At 59.7% G+C, this 16,674-nt stretch overlaps 3 protein-coding genes across 5 annotated transcripts; 2 read left to right on the top strand and 1 right to left on the bottom strand.

Moving 5' to 3' along the window:
- Positions 1–33: 33 nt before the first annotated feature.
- Positions 34–1,147, bottom strand: RPS28 (ribosomal protein S28). 2 transcript variants are annotated; one of them, XM_001498213.6, is made up of 4 exons: positions 1,022–1,147; positions 880–927; positions 312–445; positions 34–115 (listed from the first exon to the last, which is right to left on the bottom strand). In XM_001498213.6, the coding sequence occupies exons 1-3, from the start codon at positions 1,058–1,060 to the stop codon at positions 323–325; spliced, it is 210 nt and encodes a 69-aa protein (XP_001498263.1). In that variant the 5' UTR covers positions 1,061–1,147; the 3' UTR covers positions 34–115; positions 312–322. The 2 variants fall into 2 exon arrangements, with proteins under 2 accessions (XP_001498263.1, XP_005611569.1); XM_005611512.4 differs by having other exon boundaries at positions 275–445; positions 1,022–1,132.
- A 45-nt stretch (positions 1,148–1,192) lies between these two features.
- Positions 1,193–6,844, top strand: NDUFA7 (NADH:ubiquinone oxidoreductase subunit A7). Of its 2 annotated transcripts, none has more exons than XM_001497139.7 (4): positions 1,193–1,277; positions 1,737–1,786; positions 4,127–4,276; positions 6,635–6,844. In XM_001497139.7, exons 1-4 carry the CDS (start codon positions 1,227–1,229, stop codon positions 6,723–6,725), a joined length of 342 nt encoding a protein of 113 aa, XP_001497189.2. In that variant the 5' UTR covers positions 1,193–1,226; the 3' UTR covers positions 6,726–6,844. The 2 variants fall into 2 exon arrangements, with proteins under 2 accessions (XP_001497189.2, XP_070128734.1); XM_070272633.1 differs by lacking the exon at positions 6,635–6,844 and adding an exon at positions 4,966–5,182.
- A 2,323-nt stretch (positions 6,845–9,167) lies between these two features.
- Positions 9,168–13,013, top strand: CD320 (CD320 molecule). Its single transcript, XM_023644666.2, has 5 exons — positions 9,168–9,365; positions 11,367–11,492; positions 11,727–11,960; positions 12,231–12,392; positions 12,564–13,013. The coding sequence occupies exons 1-5, from the start codon at positions 9,239–9,241 to the stop codon at positions 12,704–12,706; spliced, it is 792 nt and encodes a 263-aa protein (XP_023500434.2). The 5' UTR covers positions 9,168–9,238; the 3' UTR covers positions 12,707–13,013.
- Positions 13,014–16,674: the final 3,661 nt, after the last annotated feature.

The following is a 16,674-nucleotide window of genomic DNA, read 5'->3' as shown; positions in this document are numbered from 1 at the left end:
AGCCTAGTGACAACCCAGACAAAAACCCGAGTATACATACAATATCGGCACTTTATTAACGGTCGTAGGTCATCCCCGTGGGCCAAGCGGTAGAACTCCGGTTCCATCTAGGACCCTGTAAATAGACCCAAGCATGAGATGGTGACATCTCCCCTTGCCCATCTCCCCGGAAACGGCAAGCTCCGTTGTCTTGCCAAACTCAGCAGACCCTTTCTACTCGCCCCCAGCCCCGTGGGCTTGGCTAAGCCTCCCTTGCACCAAGCAAGCGTCTCACAGGGGCCTGCTCTTTGCCACTCCAGTCCTGCACGCACCAACCGCTTGTTCAGCGCAGCCTCCGGGCCTCTCGCTCTGACTCCAACAGGGTGAGCACGTCGCCCTCGCGCACGGGGCCTTTCACGTTGCGGATGATGGAGCGGCTCGTGTCGTCCATAAATTCCACGCGCACCTACGGGGTGAGAAGGAGTCAGGGCCGGCCACGAACTGGTAGCGCACTTGGATTCCCAGGGGACGTGTCGGGGCCGGCCGAGAGATACCTAAAGAGAACTGCGGCCGGGAGAGAAGCTGAAGAAAGCTGAGACATAGAGAGCAAAGCTCTCCAGCGCCAGAAGCAGCCACCGGGGGTGAGGGGACAACTGCAGCCCTGGGCCCGTTGGAGACCGGAGCGCAATCGGAAGGAGGTGGAGCCACACAGTGGTCGTGGGGGCGGGCTAAGGCACGAGGAGGGACGCCGGGGCTCAGACCCGGTCGGCAGGACCTCGGACCCTCCGGGAGCCCGGGGATAAGAGGGACGTCCGTTCCGAGATTCCAGCCGGCAGCGCCTGGAGCACGAAGGGAATCATCCTTAGGGGCTCAGACCCCGGAGCGCCCCCAGACGCTCACCTGCGTGCACTGTCCCTGAGAGCCGGTCCTGCCCAGCACCTTGGTGACCTGGCGGAGACAAGCTGGGGTCAGACCAGGCCTGCCCGGTCCCCCGAACCTCTCTTTCCTCACCCCGGCCCCCAAGTCCGAGCCCTCGCCTCACCCTGGCCAGTTTGATGGGCTGCACACGACTCGTGTCCATGATGGCGGCGCGGCGGCGGTCGGGAGGAGAGGAGTCACGTGCTTCGGGGAGAGCTTTTATACTGCGTCCTAGCCCCGCCCACTAAACCTCTCGCGAGACCAGCCGCGCCCTTCCCAGCAACCCCCGCGGCGGAGACGTCACTGGCGCCCTTCAGCGCGGACAGAAGATGGCGTCCGCTACCCGCTTCATCCAGCGGCTGCGGAACTGGGCATCCGGGGTGCGCGGGGCGGGAGGGGCCGCCCTGGGGGGCTGCGGGCTCCATGCGCCCCGGACCCGCTCCCGCCCGCTCCTCACCTCCCTCCTGCTCCCCTGGGCCCGAGGGCCCTAGTGCCGAGATCCCCCGAGGCCGGACCCCTCGCTCAGCCCGGGACCCCCAATGGTGACCCCTTCGGCCTGGGACACACCCACCTCCACCCCAGCCCTTGACCTTCCCTTGGCCGGGGACCCACTCAGGCCTGAGGTGTCCCTACTGCCGGGCCTTCTTAGACTTGTGGCCCGGGTCCCCGGCTTTCCTTTACAGCCCCATCTCCCTGTCCACACTGGCCCGTGTTCCTGCCCCGGTTGCCCATCGCTGGCCTTCCCTTCCCTTGTCCACCCCGGGCTGCCCCTGTTCTCTCGCCCCCTCCTCTCCTGGGCTGCCCTGCTGGCTGACCGCCTTCCTCTCCTCCTCCCACAGCAAAACTTGCAGGCGAAGCTGCAGCTGCGCTACCAGGAGATCTCCAAGCGGTGAGCCCGTCCCGCTCGCTGCCCGGACTCCGGCCCTGTCCTGTCCTCCCTCCAGCAAAAACAAAATCCGCGTTCCTTTAGACCCCTGGAGCGCTGGGCCGGGATCCTGCCTCCAGCCCCGTGGCAGGTCTGGAGGCGGAGGTTTGCCTTCAACCTTGCTGGACTCTCTCGGAGACGGCTGCTCGTGCAACAGCCAGGCTGGGCGTGAATTCTGGGTGGGAATCGTGTGCAGATGTGCGGCCCTCAGGGTGGCCCCAAGCCACACTGGAAAAACGTGGAGGCTCGGAGGGACTCAGTCATTGGCTTAAAGTCGCTCAGAAGCTAGAAAGGGACAGCTGGGGTTTGAACCTAGAAGTGTCGTGATTTCAAACTCACTGACGTCCAAAAATGAGTTGATATTTACAAGCCCCTGCCATGTCCTCAGCCTTGGGGACACCAGCGGGAACAAGAAAAGTTGTTATCCTCACTCCTTGCATGGAGCTCAGGTCCTAGGGAGAGAGAAACATAGTCGGGAATTAAATACAGCAGGTAAAAAAAAAACAGGTGGTTCTGGAATGCTGCGAAGACAAAACAGAATGAATGAGAGTAGCTGAGGGTGGCTCCCTCAGGTCACATGGTCAGGAAAGGTCTTCTTTTTCAGAGATTGACATTTGAGTCTCCTGAATGAGGAGAAGGAGGCAAAGGATAATTATTGAAAAGACATTCTGGGCAGAAAGCGCCCAGGTTTGCGTCCCCAAAAAGCCAGAAATGGGAAGGAGAGCAGGGTGGCTGGAACACAGGGAGGTGACGGGGTGGATGTCCACACAGGTGGGAGGGCCAGGCAGAGGTGAGGCAGCTACGGAGGGTCAGCCTGAAAGGAGGAAAAATCGCGTTAAAATAGGCACATTCGCGTGAATGCCTACATGTTGCACTGATTCCAAATATCAAAAGTTTCAAATGCCTTTTCCATGCCGGCTAGTTGGCGGGGCTAGGACGCAGTATAAAAGCTCTCCCCTAGCGCCCCCTAGTGGTTCATCTGGGCGTTTCTGTCGGGCGCTGGTTCTTTTGACCTGTGCTAGGTTGTAACAAGTTTTGGCCTGGTCTTCAGAGGGTCGTCTCTGCACTCCAGGGCTTAAGCAGATTCTGACTTTCACACGGGATGTTACTTTTAATGTTAAATTTTGAAACTTTATTTTTATCTTATTTCTCATCTTTTTATACAATGACGATCACTTTGTTTAAAGAAAAACTGAAATCCTGGCAAGACGGTTACCAGACTAAAAAGTTATTTAAAAACATGGTTGAGGGGCCGGCCTGATGGCATAGTGGTTAAGTTGGTGCACTCCACTTCAGTGGCCTGGGGTTCGCTGGTTCGGATCCCAGGCGTGGACCGCCACACATTCCTCAAGCCATGCTGTGGCAGCATCCCACATACAAAATAGAGGAAAATTGGCTCAGATGTTGGCTCAGTGACAATCTTCCTCAAGCAAAAAGAGGAAGATTGGCAACAGATGTTAGCTCAGGGCCAATCTTCCTCACCAAAAACAAAAGAATAAAGAAAAAAAAAAGTTGATTGAAAACCTGATCTGTTAATGACTTTTTCCTGTCTTTTCTGCCCTCCCTCTTTGCTGTGTTTTCCAGGGAAGCTCCTCTTTTGTTTTGAGGTTAACATTTCCTTCTCAGGCCTCTTTGTAGATGCACCCCCGGGTTTAGCCCAAGCCGGACACGGCTCTGTGCACCCCCACCCTGGCTGCTGCGACCAGGAGCTGGCAGGAAATGCAGAGGCCTGGGAGGCTCAGAGGACAAGAGCCTCTTTGAGTAAGAAGCTTTGATCCCAGCAGGCTACTCCAGAGAGTTCCTGAGATAACAGGGCATGCTGGGGTCCTGCAGCCTGGCTTTTGGGGACAAAGCCCCTCAGAATGAGCTAAGTCTGGGACTCCCACCCACCAGTGTCTAGGGGGTGGGCAGAGCCTCAGCCCCCAGCCTCTTCATTTCCTGAGCACCTGCAGGTGGAAGGGAGGCCAGCAGCCAAGCTCTGGGCTGTGGGGGGTGGGAACAGGCCTGGGTGCCCAGCCAGAAGGTCCTCCACACCCACCACATTGGGGGCAGCTGGGGGACTTGCGGTGGGGCAGACCCAGGCCTTGCCTTCCCGCACCTTCACATCCAGAGCAGGAGCTGCCACCTGCTTCTGGGCCCCACACCCTCCCCAGTTATACATCCATGACCGTGTCCCAAGGGCAACCCCTGGCCTGCAGCCTGGGCCCAGGGCTGCCGACCCCGAGTCTTGTGACTGAGGTGCTGGGCCCGTGCCAGCCCAGCCGGCTGTTGGTTTGCTTCAAGGCCACTTTTCTTTTTCCTTAGAACTCAGCCTGCTCCCAAGCTGCCTGTGGGCCCCAGCCACAAGCTCTCCCACAATTACTACTGCACTCGAGATGGCCGCCGGGAAGCCGTGCCACCCTCCATCGTCATGTCCTCACAGAAGGTGCTGGCGTCAGGCAAGCCAGCAGAGAGGTGAGGACCCCACCACAGCCCTGCGACCAGCCCGTCTCCTGCTGGTGCTTTTCCAGGTCCCGTTTATTGGGCATCAGCTGCATCAGCAACAGTGCTGCGGGGGCCGTTGGTGCACGGGCTCATTCAATCTCCAGCCAGCCCGGGGCTGGGGTTAGGGCGTCAGCCAGTGGTGGGTTTGCTGCAAAGCAGACAAAGCTCCAGGGTCCCTTCCAGGGCCCTAGGACAAGCCCAGGCCTGGTTGTTTTTATGATTTTTGGTCTTTTTGGTTTTTTTTTTGAGGAAGATTAGCCCTGAGCTAACATCTGCTGCCAATCCTCCTCTTTTTGCTGAGGAAGACTGGCCCTGAGCTCACATCCATGCCCATCTTCCTCTACTTTATATGTGGGACGCCTGCCACAGCATGGCTTGCCAAGCGGTGCCCTGTCCGCACCCGGGATCCACACTGGCGAACCCCGGGCCGCCGAGGCACAATGTGCGAACTTAAGTGTTGTGCCACCAGGCTGGGCCCTAATTTTGTATTCTTAGAGAACTGCAATAACCTCAGGCCCCTCAAGAGGCAGGTTGGCCCCTGGCCTCAGCTGCCTTCTTTTAATCAAATGGGAACAATAGTAGTTTCTCCTTTAGAGAGTTCCGCTGTGACAGAACCACAGACCGGTGGCTCATAAACAACCGGAACTTATTTCTCACAGATTTGGAGGCTGGGAAGTCCAAGATCAAGGCACCTGCAGGGGCCGGCCCAGTGGCGCATCGGTTAAGTGCGTACGTTCCGCTCCAGCGGCCCGGGGTTCGCCGGTTGGGGTCCCAGGTGCTGCGTTAGCACCACTTGGCAATAAGCCATGCTGTGGCAGGCATCCCACATATAAAGTAGAGGAAGACGGGCACGCATGTTAGTCCAGGGCCAGGCTTCCTCAGCAAAAAGAGGAGGATTGGCAGCAGTTAGCTCAGGGCTAATCTTCCTCAAAAAAAAAAAAAAAAAGGGCACCTGCAGATTCAATGTCTGGCACCTTCTCACTGTGTGCTTACATGGTGGAAGGGACAGGGAGCTCTCGGAGGCCCCCTTTATAAGGGCGCTGATCCCATTCCCAAGGGCTCCCCCCTCATGACCTCATCGCCTCCCAGAGGCCCCAGCTCCTAACCCCATCGCCTTGGGGCACAGGGTTTCAGCAGATGGATTTTGAGAGGACACAGACATTCAGCCCACAGGGGAGTTGTTATGAGGATTAATCCTCATCACTAATATTTGGAAGCTCTTAGATTAGAGTCCGTGGCATGTCTGTCATCTAATAACTTCACAAGTTAGGCAGTGATGGCTGCTGTTGCCAAAGAAGAAATCGAGGCACAGAGAGACCAAGTGACTTGCCTGGGTCACACAGCCAGTGGAGAGCAGAAGTGGGATTTCACACCATTTTGCCCAGACCCCAGTGGTGTCTGGGATCTGCAGCCGATTCACCATGCCGTCTTGGGCCAGACTTTGAGCCTTCCTGAGCCTTGGTTTCCTTATCTGTCAGGTGGGGGCGGTGGGCTTGCAGTGTGATGCCATCTCTCGGGTGCTGAGGCCAGGCACGTGCTGTGCAGCTGGACCTCTGAGCACTTGGTGTCGTGGGCTTCAGATTCCCTGGAGTCCAGCCCCGGGCTGTGGCCAGCGCCCCCACAGCCCCTCCCCTGCTCCAGAGACCTCTGCATTTCTGGGGAGGCTGCCTTCTGCCCCTTCCAGCTCCCTCAGGCTCCTGGGAGAGTCAGGGGCACCGGGGGCCTCCTGCAGGACGGGAGCTCCCGCCTGCCTCCTCTCCTTTCTGGCTTGTGTGCAGGGCTCTCCAGCTCTAGGCCCCAGGGGCTCAGGTGGGGGGCACTTGCCTTGGATTTGCTGGCACAGTGTCTCCCTGGGGCTCCCCTCAGGCCCCCTCTGGGCCAGGTGGTGTCTTTTTCAATTGCACGTTGACTCTCAGCCCCAAGAGACAAGGCGGGGCCTGGTCTGCCCACGCTGTGCCTGCATGCAGTGCCCGCCGTGGAGCAGGGGACACACGGTGCCTGATGGTGTGGCCCTTCGCCAGCATCCTGTTCTGAGGCAGCAGGAGCCGGGTGCTGGTCCACTCTGGGCCCGAGAGCCAGGGTGGGCTGACAGGGGGTTCACGGGGCTCAGGGCAGAAAGGGGGCTGGCCAGCTCCCAGCAAGAAGCAGCTGACCCTTTGGGGGACCCCATTGGAGGGGTTTGGGCATTCTGAACCCCCCCTGCCCTGGCTTCCAGATCCACAGTCTCAGCGGGCGTGTACCTACCAGGGGCAGCTGTGGGGTCCCTCAGATGTTTCCACCCTGTTCTTTGGAAACCTGGCCCTAACTAAGGTCTCTTTTCTCCTCCAGCTCGGCTGTGGCAGCCCCTGAGAAGAAGGCGGTGACGCCGGCTCCTCCCATAAAGAGGTGGGAGCTGTCCCAGGACCAGCCTTACCTGTGACACTGTGCCCTGGGGCACCTGGCTGGGCCCTCGGCTCCACCTGGGTGCTTCCCCTCCTTGGATTCCCTCCGGGGAGAATGTCACCTAATTTATGATAATTATAGCGAGCTGCAGTATCACTTCTGGTTGTACTTTTTTTTTTCCTGGGTGAGGAAGATTGGTCCTGAGCTAACACCTGTGCCAGTCTTCCTCTATTTTGTATGTCGGATGCCACCACAGCATGGCTTGTTGAGCGGTGTGTAGGTCCGTGCCCAGGATCCAAACCTGCGAACCCCAGGCCGCTGAAACAGAGCACGCTATCTTAACCACTATGCAACCGGGCCGGCCCCCCCATTTTTGCTTTTGAAGCGACACCGGCTTACCTGGATCTGGGTGAAGTGGGGGCAGAATCTTCTAACTCCAGCAGTAGTCTAGGGGTGGGGGAGGGGTAGTGGTTCTGGAGCTCCAGGTGACATGCTGTCACTGGGTGCAGAGATGTCACTGTCCCTTCCCCGAGGGCCTGAGAGTAGTGGGGTGGGTTCCAGGACCTCTGGGTGTTTGTGAGCCCTGACCGTGAAGGACAGCAGGGCTGAACACAAACTGCTCACTTACCCTCTGGATCTCAAGAGCTCCCCGAGCCGTGACTCAGGTGGACATTGGCCAGCAGCCTCCCACTGTGACCACCGCCTGATCCTGGCTGCCCTGCAGCTCAGCCGGGAAGGCTCTCCTAGGGCAGGTCAGGAAAGGCCTCCCCGAGCCAGGGACCTGGCAGGGGAGTGAGGACCCTGGTCCCTGTGGAGGAATGAGGAGAGCAAAAGTGGAACAGCAAGAGGCCCGAGTCTGGCTGTAGGAGCAATGGGGAGCCGCATGGCTGCCCCTTGGAAGAAGCCTGCCACCCTTCAGTAGGCGAAGAGCATCCGCTGTGTGCCCGGAGCCTGTTGAGACTGCCCTGCCCTCGTGTCCCCGGCAGGAGGGAGAGGATGGCTGGGCAGGGTGTGCAGAGGCCACAGAGGGCCAGCCCGGAGAGCTTCGGAGGCCACAGGCGAGGTGTGCAGGTTTCTCAATAAAGTTTTATGAGCCAGACTTGGAGTTTGGCGCAGGAGTGGAGTAGGGGAGAGGTCTGACACCAGGCACCTTCTGAATGCTTTCTACCCACCGTCCCAGCTCCTGACTGGAGCTGTCCTGTAAGGTCAGCGCTGTTGTCACACCCCCTCCACAGAAGACCTGAGGCTGAGGACACGCTGAGAGCTGGCCCGGAACCCAGCGGCTCATGAGTCTGCGCTCAATTGCTCCAAGTCCACGGCGGCTTCAGCTCTCACCCCGCCACCCGATGCCTCCCTCGCCAAGCTGGGGGCCACGCCAGCGGCATGCTCCCGCCTGCCCCGGCAGGCATATTTGCCAGCCTGTCCATCTGCCTCTGCTCTTGTGCACCTTTGAGGCTTACCTCATTTCCCCTGGGAAGAGGAGAGATCATTACTGAAAAATATATGAATATATGCTCCAAAAGCAGCCAAAACTTCCCACACTTTCAAATAGTAAGCATGCCATCAACCTGCAAATGGAACCCCTTCTGTGAAAATCTGGCCGCTTTAGTGTCGCTTCACGGAAAACGGGGGAGGGGGGTGGTAAACACCTGCGCACGTGTCTTAACGCCGAGGGACAGTGACTTGTCTGGGGTCCTGGCTGGCAGTTGGGCGCGCTGCTTCTTCAGAAGGCAGAGCCGTAGATAAGATATTTATTTTCAAGAAGAAAACACTGCAGCCAGATTGGCTAGAAAGCCTGCAGAAGGTTTGTATTTTACGTGCTTATTGGGTGAGCGAGAGAAGGGAAAACCCACGGACTCCCCTCGCCCACATCTTGTTGCCGAAGTAAGGAAGAATACCCACCTCCCTACGAGGGGTCCATGAGGACTAAACGAGGCCGCGAGCGAGGGTGAGCGCATCCCGCTGGGAGGGACAGCGGCCCCAGCGTGGAAGCCAGGAACCAGACGATTCTTTCATTTCATTCACCGAATCTTTCAAGAGTCTACTATGTGGCACTGCTGTTCTCGGCACTGGGGATACAACAAGCCACGCAGCATTTCTGCCCTAGTGGAGCTGATATTCTCGGGGGGAATCAGACAATAAACCAAAATAAGTAAATGTCTAATCTGTCGGGTGCACAGGAGGAGCAGGAGGAGCCCAAGGCAGGGGGCACGCCTGCGGGGCGTGGCTGCCGTATTAAACAGGGTCATTAGGCAGCGACTTTTGCTCCAGGATGCGCGGGGAACGTTAAATATTGTAAGTAGCCGCTGACAAGTTCCTATTTATCCCCAGAAGCTTCTAACTTCAAACGGACCCCATACCTTTCGCTGTAAGTTGTCCCTGGGAAAAGTGGGGAAGAGCCTCAAATCCGGGTGCCCCTCGTCGTCGGATCTTTACGGTAGTCGTAGCAGGGGGCGCCGCGAGCCCCGCCCCCCGGGCTGCGCGTGCGCGTGCGCGAGGATAAGAGCGGGGCCCGCGCGGCGGCGGCGGGGGCGGTGCGACGAGCGGCGGATGGCGCGGGGCGGAGCGCGCGGCTCGGTAGCCCTGGGCCTGGCGCTGCGCCTGCTGCTCGGCTTCGGGCTGGGCCTGGACGCCGCCCCGACGGTGGGCCCAACCGCCTCCTTGGCCCAGGCCCCAGGTGAGTGAGCCCCGCGGCGCCCGCGCGCGCACCCCTCGCGCCCAGCCTCGCCGGGTCCCCGCGCGCGTCGGCAGCGCCCGGCCACTGGCTGCGCCGCATCGCGGGCACTCCCCCGCACGTGGCGTGGATTCTGCCGCGTGCCACGCGCCAGCCCCAACCCGGGACCCTCCTCCCGCGTGGCTCTGCCTGCCTTCCACTGCCCTGCTCGCACCGCACGCCCGCTCCGCCGGTCGTGCGCCGTTGTCACCTCCGCGCCGCCCTTCAGCCCGGCATGGGCGGGAGGCTCGCTGCAGGCGCCGGGTGTCCCGTGTCGCAGCGTGCACGGCCGGTCACCCGGCGCCTCCCAGCCCTCGCGCCCGAGCCCAGGTGGCCAAGGTTCCTGGCCTCCATCCCGCGCGCTCCCAATCTCTGCACTTTCCTCCCCCGGCCTTAAAGAGCCAAAGGGCTCTCGCCCTCCGGGTGACCCCAGGCCCTCGGACGCGTTCGCCCTCAGTCCTCGTGATGGCCCTCTCTAACGCTCCCAGAGGCAGCGGGGCGGCTCGGAGTGACCTCGTGGTGTGCGTCGGTTCAGCCTCACCCTGCTCCCCCATGGCTCCCTTCTTATCTGGTCCCTGCCTTGCCCCAAAGCCCGTGCCTTTTCCGGCCGAATGTTCCAGTACCTTCAAGGAGGCAGGACTCACGTTAACCAACTACCATACTTTTTACACACAAGCAGTCTTCTCTCCTCAGGACACTGAGGGGGGGACTCCTAGCGTGCCCCTTTTACAGGCAAGGAAACCGAGGGTGGCAGAGGGGTCACGGGTGGCTCCCACGCCTGTCCAACCCCACAGCCCTATGAGGCCAGGTCCGCTCTGCTCTGCTGCCCGCTTTCCAGAGGGACACACACTCGGGCAGGTCAGGGAGGGAGGTGGGACGTTGTCAGGGCGGAGAGTGGCCAGGCCTGGGGAGGAAGCCGCGCTCAGGGGCCGCCAGACCCCCGTGGGCAGGGAAGGAAGCCGGCTCCAGGTTGTCTGCAGCTCTTCCGGGCCCCACTGAGCTCAGGGACTGTGCGGCCCGCACGTACACTTGGGTGGGGGTGGGGGGGGCGCTGGCTGCGGGGAGTCGGGGTTTTGGAGGCTCAGGCCCCTGTGAGTAAAGCTGGAAGGGGCGGGAGGCCCAGGGTCGAATGGAGTGAGGCCAGGTGTTTGCCACCTGCCCTGCTTCCCCCAGGAGGAAACCCTCAAGGCTACTTCCTTCCTCTGTCGCTCACGTGCCCACCTGCTGCTGGCCCCGGTTCCAGGCCCTTCTGTGCCCCCGGGGTCCAGGAAGGTTCACATTTCACCTGGACTCAGCCTGGACCCTGGTGTGCCCTGTGTCCACATATTGTCAGGCGTTGCCCTGGGCTGGCGGTCACCAGGTCACAGCCCTCACCTCCACTGAGAACACAGTCTTTGCAGGTACCAGTCTAAGGACGACTGTTAGAAGTGGGAGGGAGAGCTTCAGGGGTCTCTGAGGAGGGCATGAGACCCCCTCCCAGGAAATAAGCTGAGATCTGAGGACTGCTGAGGAAATCACCAGGTGCAGAGCCAGGGCAGAAAAGGGTGATGTGGGCCAGGGAGCAGCAGGTGCAAAGGCCCTGAGGTGGAAATGAGCCAGACCTCTTGGAGAAGCAGCAAGGAAGCCAGGCCAGAGGGGCCCGAGTAAGAGGAAGAACTCGGAAGGAGGTGAGGGCCAGGAATGGCTCAGGGCTGGGCCAGGCCTTCAGGCCACGTGGAGGAGGCAGGATCTGGTTATGACAAGTGTCCTTTGTAGAATGTGGACCGCAGTAGAATCTGCCCGATGAGGCTGGCGGTGGGGCTGTGAACTGCCCGGCTCCAAGCCCCACACGTAGTAGGTCCACAGTCAAGGGTGGCCACCAGTCTAATTCCAGTGCCCTGGGACCTGGCCTGTCTCCTCGGGGTCGCAGCCTGGGACCACTGGAGGAGGGTCTAGACTCGGGCCTCACTGGTGCGCATCTCGTAGGCCCCAGCGCAGGCTCATGCCCGCCCAGCAGCTTCCAGTGCCGCACCAGTGGCTTCTGCGTGCCCCTCACCTGGCGCTGCGACGGGGACCCGGACTGCACGGACGGCAGCGATGAGGACGAGTGCAGTGAGTGGCCACGCCCCGGGGCGGGGCTTGAAGGGGCTTGGCCACGGGCGGTGGGATGCTTGCGGAAGGGGTGTGGACTTCAGGCAGCGCGTACTGGGGCGGGGCCTGAGGGTGGGCGGACCTTATGGGGTCTACTGGTTTCGGAAGGAAGGCGGGGCTTGCAGGGGGCTGGGTGGTGGGAGAACCCGGCCCTCTTGGGTGGGCGTTTGGGACCTGACTGACCCTGTACCCCAGGGATCAAGCCATGTGCCCAGGATGGGCCGTGCCCGCCACCCACTGGCAGCCCGTGCTCTTGTGACAACATCGATGACTGCCCCGGTGGCATCGACCAGAACCTTCACAACTGCACCCGCCAGCCCTGCCCGGCGGGGGAGCTCCGCTGCCCGCTGGGTGGCGCCTGCATCCCAGACACGTGGCTCTGTGATGGCCACCCGGACTGTCCCCACTCTGGCGACGAGCTTGGCTGTGGTGTGTGCCATGGGACCTTGGCGTACCTGTGGGGTGGGGAGGGCTGGTCGTTAGCCGAGGCCCCCTGACGTCTTTTGGTATGCGACCAGATTGGGGGCGTGGGCTGCATCCCTGTAGGGGCGGTGGGAGGTGACTTGGGGTCACCATCCTCACTCATCTCTGGGATGAAGATGAGCCCCAAGGTCCCCCCTGGGTACCTGGAACACCTGTCCATCCCCCGACTCCCTGGGTGCCCCGTCCCCAACTGCTGAATTCCTGGACTTATTACAGGAACTGAGACCTTCCAGGAAAGGAACACCACGTCCCTGGGGACCCCTGTGACCCCTGTGGAGAGTGTCACGTATCTCCAGAATGCCACAGCTACTCCTGTCGGGGACGAGGACTCGGTCCAATCCGGAAACTGGAGCATCTACGGGGCTCTTGTAGCTGCTGGTGAGATGAAGGGGCCCTCCCTCTCCCCGGGGCTTGGGGAGACTGTTCCTGGGGGCAGGGGTGCCGGGAGGGGACAGGCTGCAAGCCGCACATCCTGGTGTGCCAGGAGCTTGGGGGGTGTGGGGGCTCCTGCCCCTGCCTCACCCACTCCCATCCGTCTGTCCCCCACAGTGTTGCTAAGTGCTGGTTTGGCTGCCACTTCCCTGCTGGTGTTGTCCTGGCTCTGTGCCCGGGGGCGTTTGTACCCTCGGGGGCTGCTGGTGGCCGTGAAGGAGTCCCTGCTGCTGTCAGAGAGGAAGAGCTCGCTGCTCTGAGGACCAGCTCTTGCCACCACGTCGCCCGGGCCCTGAGTGGCAGCTCTGGGGACATGTGCGCGGCTGCTGGCACCCCAGCCCTCAGGCACGAATTCTTCTGGCCACGCAGCCCCATGGACCTGCAGATGTGGCCCTGGAGGTTGGGGGTGCCCGGACCCTCCCCCTGGATGTGGGGGACCTTGGATAGCGAATACACCACAGTGGGAACCAAGAGGCTGGTCCCAGTCTGCTCCTGGGGGTGGCCCTGCTCTTAGATACTCTTGCTGCCCCCATCCGAGGGTGGTGATTAAAGTTACTTCACATCCTCTGTCTGCATCCGGGCCTCCATCTCTCTCTGCCTGGGCAGCCTGGGGTCTCTGCTGCCGTCCCTCCTCCGCGGTGGAGCACCCAGCCCGGAGAGGGCAGGACTTGGGGACCCAGCCCTGGGCACCCCCTTGCCCGCTCTGCCTCTGGTTTCCTGGGATCCAGAGCAGCGGGGGTCAGGGGCGGCAGTGGCAGGGCCATCTGTGTTACCTGCAGGCCTCTCTGAAGAAGAGCAGAGCTTGGGCATTTCCTCCTGGAGTCCTGGGCTGGGGGACCCCTGTCCATCGTGGCTTCCTCTTCTCTGAGATGGAAGCTGGGCATCCCGGGGTTGGTCTCAGCTCCACTCTTGTTTTAAACTGTGGATTTACTGCTAGTCGGCTATGGCAAGGCCAAGAGATCAGGAGATGACGGCCATTGAAAAGACACTTTATCACAGATCTCAAGAGGTGGGGGCACATGCACCAGTCAGGGCCACATGGGGAAGCACCAGGGTGGGGGGGGCAGTCAGGGCAGAGGGAAGGGGGAGGGTGGGCAGGAGCCTTTACTGTGGTTTCCGTGGGAAGGAACAGGCGAGGCAGGGTAAGCAGGCCTGCGATGGGCTGGTCTGAACGATCCCAGCGGCTCTGGGGTGTGGGGGCTGGCGCTGGTCGCCTGGCGGCTGGCCCTGGGTGATCAGTGCAGGGGAGAGTGGCTGTGGATTGGTTGGTTTGCATATGAAGTCATCCTCTGGTGAGTTGGTGCTTATCTCTAGAACTAGCTAACTCAGGGAGCGATGGTCCCTCCCTGACCAGCAAGGCCGCAGATGTCAGAGTGTCGGGAATACAGAAGGTGTAGTTAGCACACACCCTAACTGCCGGGTGATGAGGGCAAGGCTCTTCTCTGACCCTCGGTTTCCTCCTCTCTGAGTGGTGTGGCTGGGGCTCCCGTAGCCTCTTTCGGGGGTAGGGACCTTCCTGACATCCTTGGAGGTGGACTGCTGTCTGCCCCCAGCTGGCCCTGTGCAGCCGTGTGCTGGGGGAGCATGCCGGGTCTTGGGGGCTCTGACATCCGTCAGGCAGGGAGCCGGGCCCTGTTGGTGAGAGGCTGGGAGGGGCTCGAGCGAGTGGGTGAACCAGGAGGGCTTCTTGGGGGTGATGAAGTTCGGCTTTGGGACCCCATCGTGGGGGAAGGCGGTCAAGGCGGGTTTTGGAGTCTGGGCCTCGAACAGTGTGTTGGGGGCTGAGTTCTCTTTCAGGCAACCATCGGGGTAGTGGGAGTTGAAGTTTGGGAGATGGGCTGCAGCCAGGATGGGGGCCTTCGACCCACCACGGAGCAGAGGGTGCCCGCCTCCTGGGGTGCAAGCCTCCCCTCCGCTCATGGGGTGGGGACCTGGGCCTCTCAGTTCCCAGCTCAGCCCGCTGCGGGTACCCCGAGCTGGGCCGAGGTGTCCTGCCACAGAAGTGGCACCGTTGTGGGCTTCGTCCAGTTAGCAGGAAGAAGTTTTGCCCGAGATACGGTTTGCTTTTTCGGTGTTTTGGTGGTTCTCCTTTTTGCTCAGCCGTGGTCAGCCACAGTAGGCGAGGGGTTGCATCACGGGGCCACGGGGCCGGCCACAGGTGTCACGCACCACCTATGCAGACATCTAGGATCTGGATCTTTTTGGGGTGTTGCTTGGGTTCTCAGTTATTAGTGAGCAAACCTTCCTGCTCCCAGGGGCTCCGAATGACCACCGATGTCTTCTCTCTCGTGGTTCCACGTTGACCGAGCTGGCTAGTGGGCCCTGTTCCACCTGATGGTGGCTGTTGGCCTCTGGGGGCTGGGCTGGCTGGATGTCACCATCTGGAATGTCTCTGTCATGTCTGGAGCCTTGGGGAAATGGCTGGGCCTCTCCCTCTCCACGTGGCCTCTCCACGTGGCCATCAGAGCAGGATGGCCATGTTCCTTTCATGGCGACTCAGGCTCCCCAAAGTGCAGAGCCGAAACTGCCGGACCGGACCTTCTAAAGCTCAGGCCCGGAACTGAGCCTGCATCCTGTCCACCACATCCCATTGGTTTGCTGGAGCCCCAGGTCAGCCCAGATATGTGTCCGGGGTGGAGGTGGGGACCCCACTAGGGTGTGAACACTGGGAGGGCCCAGTTCATGGGGCCGTCCTTTCAGACTAGCTGCCACAAAGGGAGCAGAGGGCAGGAGCCCGGATTGGGGCAGGCCGAGGGGGGAGACCACATCCACTCAAGCCGGGTGACTGACCGTGGGCAGGTGGCTTTGCCGTCCCAGGTGCCCTTTGTCATTTGCGCCCCGGGGCAGTCATAGGTACAGACGCGCTCTGAGCACGCCAGGTTTCAGCTCTCTGTTCCTGCCGGCAGGGATCACTCTGTCCTGCCAGCTACCCATCCCGTCGCGTCCCGTCCAGCAGGCCCAGGGAGTCACTTCCAGGAAATTCCAGCGAAGGTCCAGGTTTAAAAGCGAGGGGTGTTTGGGGAGCCCACGAGGAGGGAGACGCCGAGGGGGTGGCCAAAGGGCCCAGCATCGGTGAAATTCTGGTGGGCTGGGGAAAGTGGCCGGGAGGGGCTGCGATGGGGTGAGGGGAATGCAGTGGTGTAGATACGGGTGGATGGAGGGGTGTGTGTATGTCTGTGTCCAATTCTCATTCTTCCTTATTTTTATGGAGGGAAAATTCACGTAATATAAAATTAACCATTAACCATTCAAAAGCAGACAATTCACTGGCATCTAGAACATTCAGTGTTGTGCAACTGCCACGTCTGTCTAGTTCCAGGACATTTCCATCTCCCAAAGGAGCCCCCTGTCTCCATGAGCAGTCACTCCCCAGCCCCGGTCCCCAGCCCCCGGCAACCACCAATCCACTTTCTGTCTCTACAGATTTACCTGTTCTGGACATCTCATATCCGTGGGATCACACACAGTGTGGCCTTTGGTGTCTGGCTTCTTTCCCTGAGCATCGTGTGTTCAAAGTTATCGCCCAAACTTGCCTTGTGCCCCTTTTTATACCCCCCACCCCCCATTACAGAGGCAACCTCCCATTGGTTTCTGACACTATAGGTCAGTTGCATTTCTAGAATCATAGAGTATGTACCTTTTTCTGCCTGATTGTTTTTACTCGACATGATTATTTTAAGATATGTACACATCGTTGCATGTAGTAAAAGCCAGCTAGTTTTTATTGCTGAGCTGTCTTCCGTTGTATGGCCGTCCACAGTTCATTTACCCAATGCGTGTATTGATGGATTTTATTTTTTTTCCAGCTTATGATTGTTACAAATAGGGCTGCTATGATCGTTTCTGTAGGAGTCTGTTCCTATGGTTTTATTTCTTTTGGGTAAATCCCCAGGAATGGAATCGTGCCATCCTATGGTAGGTATATATTTAATTTTAAAAAAATTGCCAAAATGTTTTCCAAAGTGGATGTATTCTTATTTTTCCTCCCCCCACAACATACATATTCTTATTTCCTCACACCCTTGGCATCACTTGATACAGCTAATCTTTTAAATTTTAGCCATTCTAACAGGTGTGCAATGGTACAACACGGCTCTTTTGTTTAGCGAAGTGACGTTCATGTCACAGAAACTTACTTATTTTAAAGCGAACAATTCAGTGGCCTTTAGCACATTCATGATGTTGTGCAGCCCCCACCCCTTAACCAGTCGTACGTGGATCTTTTCTT

Source organism: Equus caballus, chromosome 7 (genome assembly GCF_041296265.1).
Source record: "Equus caballus isolate H_3958 breed thoroughbred chromosome 7, TB-T2T, whole genome shotgun sequence".
In the NCBI taxonomy this organism is placed as follows: domain Eukaryota; kingdom Metazoa; phylum Chordata; class Mammalia; order Perissodactyla; family Equidae; genus Equus; species Equus caballus.
Note: the sequence above shows the minus strand (reverse complement) of the source record. Positions and strands in the feature narration are given on the sequence as shown.

What these genes read in the sequence shown, in the direction of transcription:
- RPS28 (XM_001498213.6), bottom strand. Translation starts at nt 1,060, where the DNA reads ATGGACACGAGTCGTGTGCAGCCCATCAAACTGGCCAGG. An exon ending in AGCCCATCAAACTGGCCAGG is followed by an intron (nt 928 to 1,021) that starts GTGAGGCGAGGG and finishes TGTCTCCGCCAG; the next exon opens with GTCACCAAGGTGCTGGGCAG. An exon ending in CTCAGGGACAGTGCACGCAG is followed by an intron (nt 446 to 879) that starts GTGAGCGTCTGG and finishes CTCACCCCGTAG; the next exon opens with GTGCGCGTGGAATTTATGGA.
- NDUFA7 (XM_070272633.1), top strand. Translation starts at nt 1,227, where the DNA reads ATGGCGTCCGCTACCCGCTTCATCCAGCGGCTGCGGAACTGGGCATCC. An exon ending in TACCAGGAGATCTCCAAGCG is followed by an intron (nt 1,787 to 4,126) that starts GTGAGCCCGTCC and finishes CTTTTTCCTTAG; the next exon opens with AACTCAGCCTGCTCCCAAGC. An exon ending in TCAGGCAAGCCAGCAGAGAG is followed by an intron (nt 4,277 to 4,965) that starts GTGAGGACCCCA and finishes TATTTCTCACAG; the next exon opens with ATTTGGAGGCTGGGAAGTCC.
- CD320 (XM_023644666.2), top strand. Translation starts at nt 9,239, where the DNA reads ATGGCGCGGGGCGGAGCGCGCGGCTCGGTAGCCCTGGGCCTGGCGCTG. An exon ending in CTCCTTGGCCCAGGCCCCAG is followed by an intron (nt 9,366 to 11,366) that starts GTGAGTGAGCCC and finishes CGCATCTCGTAG; the next exon opens with GCCCCAGCGCAGGCTCATGC. An exon ending in TGGCGACGAGCTTGGCTGTG is followed by an intron (nt 11,961 to 12,230) that starts GTGTGTGCCATG and finishes GACTTATTACAG; the next exon opens with GAACTGAGACCTTCCAGGAA.